Raw genomic sequence first — 3,577 nt, forward strand, 5'->3', positions numbered from 1 at the left:
CCGCACGGATGTTTGAGACCGGTTTGAGGCGCCGGGCCGTAGATACCCTTACACCCGCATATTAGCAACAAAAAGAGTCTCATGACCACGAGCTACTCCTTTGGAGTACACGACAGAGCAAGTGAGCAACCGCGCGCGTCTCCTTTTTCTCAACGCAAGAAAATGTGTGACCTTTTCTTGTGGCTGCATGGCTAAATTGAAGCTTGACAGCCTCCGTCCATGAACCAACGCCAACGGAACGGACTGAAAAAGCCCTAGTCTTGTGACGTGTTCTAGCTCCCGTTTTCTTTTCCGCTTCTCTTCAATTTCAAGCTTATCTTCCACAGAACACGTCCCAATGCATGGGAGGAAAGTGCGGAAAGGATGTGACCGGTCGCGTCATATGGATAGCAAAGCCAATCTCGTCGATCCCTGGCCTGGCCGGCCGCCAGGAGGAGTCCGTCGACGCGTGCTTGAAAGCTTTCCCTAACTGCAATGCAAGGCGACATCGATAGTTGACATGGGTTCCCTTGTTTCCCGGTCCAACTACCACTGCGTCCATGTCCCTTGTTTCTCGCTCTGTTCCAAAGTGGGCGGCGGAACGCGACGTCACTCGGGCGCGGCTTGCTTGCAGACAATGGAGACCAGACCACCGAATTCCGAATCTCCCACTCCTCATCTTCTCCGCTCGACCCCTATAAATTTCCTTCCCAAATCATCCCCGTTCTCTCCATGCCAATCTCACCGACACTCGCCTCGCACCGGTTCAGTGGCCGTGCGTCCCCTCTACCCGCCGGATCTAGCAGCCGGCCGGGTGGGGCATCCACGTCGTGCAGGAGATCCAGCTGCTCGCGCCCATCGCCACACCCCCTTTCCTGGTGAAAAAACGATTTGGGTCTTCTGCTCATGTTTTCTTGGTTACCGTAGGAAGTAATTTGAGTTTAAGACTGGAGTTACGGAAAGGTGTAGTAGCACCCGGGGCTCCCGGCACCCCCTTATCTGGCCGTCCAGTGCTGCTGAGATTCGTGTTGGGCCTGAATGGAACCAGACCATTTGCAGCTTTATCAGTCTACTTAATTCTTCTAAGAGATAGCACTAGGCACCTATTTCCACAGTGCTTCCCGATGCAGCCTCTGCTAGATGTACTAGAACAGCCGCACAGTTAACTACAGAATATACAATACCTTTTTCTCTCTCATAACTCTCTCCTCCACTCTCACGACCTCTCTCTCACACGTGAAAGAGACTCGAATCCTGGAAAAAGAAATTTGCATGCTCACACTGCCCCATTTGTTCTCTCTCCCAAGAAAACAATTATTTTATCTCTCTTTTCTCTCACACGGTCTCTCTCCTGATATTTCTTTCAGTCCCTTGAAAGCCCATCTCTCTCCTCCCCGACAGCCTATCTCATCTCAACCAACGAAAAGTGACAAGTGCATGTAGAATGCCTGTAGCCAACAGTTCTCTAGTTGGTAATGTTGTATTGTCAGTTTGTCACATCAGCCGGGTGCCGGGGCACCCGGGTACTAAAAATCCACTCTCCTGGAGTTAACAACAACTTTAGTTAAGAACAAGTGCGCCCATGTAATTTGCAGTAGGCTGCAGAGAGAGCGACATATACAGTTAGCTGTTTCAGATTTAAGCTACATATGAAGGTAGCATCTGTTCCGCAGTCCAATAATGTGATAGGATGGAGTTCTTGATCCAGCAAGCCCACACAAGAACAATATATTTCGGTTTCAGGCTTTCAGCATGAATACAGAGTACCAGAGTTTGTGTTTATATGGCTAATTGTGCGGCACATAGTAACACGGTCACTCGGTCAGGTTAATAGCGCCATAGCACATAGTAAGAGGGTCACTAGCTGTTACTAACATATGTATGTGTGCGTGTGTGCGTGTGATTGCCAACTGAACAAATACATCGAACATATGTGATCGCTTTGTGTTTGACTGCCATACTTACCTAGTGCCATTTTCTGCTGCTGCAAAGCTATCTTAACCAGTGAAGACTGCTGTCAACCATCACATCTCCAGTAGTACAAATGATGTTGGATAAGTCAAATGAGTGTTCTGCTTGAAAAAAAACAACAGTGTTCTGATGCTTTCGTTTGTTGTCTGAATGTATATAGGCCAATGCCGCACCTTCCAATTGTAATAAAGATTTTTAAATTGAGAAGAATCTTGCCATGTTTTTAAAATCTAGTCCAACTGACATCGAAAATACTCTGTTTCAGTATCCGTGCAAACCGAACAAGGCAGAGAGAGCAAGCGCCCGCACCAGACCGACGACATGTGGCGGGGGTCGCTGCTGCTGCTGCTGCTGCTGCTCGCAGCGGCCGCGGCCGCTGAACCGGCGTCCACGCTCATGGGCGCGTCGCATGAAGACAGGGGCCACGCGATGGTCCTGCCGGAGACAGGGCCCCCGGTGCAGCGGTGGGCAACGGGTGTTAGTTTTAATCCTTACTATTTATGCATCTGCATATGTATTTTGGCTTTGCACCTAGGTTAGATGGTGATTGAGTAGTTTGCCTTGTGGATGTACCCGAGTAGGAGTTCTGTTTCACCAGAGGTGCAAAGCGTGAGTGACATCAATCAGGAAGGTTGGCCTGTGTCTGTGTGGTACTTCCAAAGTTGTAAGCATATTTGTTTTAACAAGAGGAAAACGTCGTGTGTGCATGGCAAACACATGTGTCCCCCTGTTCTTGAGAGAGCTGTACACACGACAGACACCTTTTTTTTTCTCTGTTCTTTGAGAGAGTTGCGTAAAGTAGAGAGCTACCTGAGAGATTTGGCTTCAACATCTGGTACCAAAGCAAGGGATTGAAGAAGATGAGGCCACATAACGCCCATGTGATTGGAGCCATGGTGACCAGTGATTCAACAGTGATTTCGGTGGCCGCAACAACGACCACGATAGCAGCAACGCCAGGCAAACTCCCATCGCCGATGTTGACAAAGACGAACTACTCGGCATGGGCGATGAGGACCAAGTGCCTCCTACAAGTCAACGATGCATGGGTGTCGTTGACAATGGCAACTCATCCAAAGAGGTAACAATCATCTCCCAGTTGATTGACGACACGACGTTGTTGTGAGTTGCAGAGAAGGAAACCACATCTAGTAAGTGATTAGCGCTATACGAGGCGGTCAAGGGAGGCGACGAGGGTTCCTTTGCACGCCGCCGGTTCCCTCTCTCTCCGTCGGCCGCTCCGGCGGCGGGAGGGAGGGGGAACCTCGGGTCTGTTCGCTAGGTGGGTGTGTGGTAGGGTTAGGGTTGAGGGACACGCTGCCGAGGTCGTTGCGGTGGTGTCGCATCGGAATAACTTTCTCCGGGCTCCGTTCGCGGTCAGGCGAGGCTTTTGCCTTCGTCTAGGAGCCAGCGGGGTGGGGGATCCCCGGATCTCATCGAGGTCGCGGGCTATGGTGGCTGGAGGTCCATCGGCACTGGCCGTTTGGGTCCTCAGATGGGCGATGGATGCAGGGAGACGAAGACCCTTCTTCTTCCTTGCCGGTATGATTTGCTGCTGTTGTTTTTCTCCTTCCTCTGCGCTGATGCTGGTGGAAGATCCTGCTTTGTCCGGGCGGAAGACTCGAGT

The 3,577-nt window shown here is 50.8% G+C and overlaps 1 protein-coding gene across 1 annotated transcript; it reads left to right on the forward strand.

Annotated features, from left to right (window-relative positions):
• The first annotated feature begins 601 nt into the window (after nucleotides 1-601).
• Nucleotides 602-2,664, forward strand: LOC123050154 (uncharacterized). The gene is made up of 2 exons (XM_044472988.1): nucleotides 602-857; nucleotides 2,216-2,664. Exons 1-2 carry the CDS (start codon nucleotides 617-619, stop codon nucleotides 2,488-2,490), a joined length of 516 nt encoding a protein of 171 aa, XP_044328923.1. The 5' UTR covers nucleotides 602-616; the 3' UTR covers nucleotides 2,491-2,664.
• Nucleotides 2,665-3,577: the final 913 nt, after the last annotated feature.

Source organism: Triticum aestivum, chromosome 2D (genome assembly GCF_018294505.1).
Source record: "Triticum aestivum cultivar Chinese Spring chromosome 2D, IWGSC CS RefSeq v2.1, whole genome shotgun sequence".
NCBI lineage: Eukaryota > Viridiplantae > Streptophyta > Magnoliopsida > Poales > Poaceae > Triticum > Triticum aestivum.

Coding starts and splice junctions, on each gene's coding strand:
- LOC123050154 (XM_044472988.1), top strand. CDS start 617: ATGGAGACCAGACCACCGAATTCCGAATCTCCCACTCCTCATCTTCTC. Junction 858..2,215: donor TCGCCACACCCCCTTTCCTG/GTGAAAAAACGA, acceptor ACTCTGTTTCAG/TATCCGTGCAAACCGAACAA.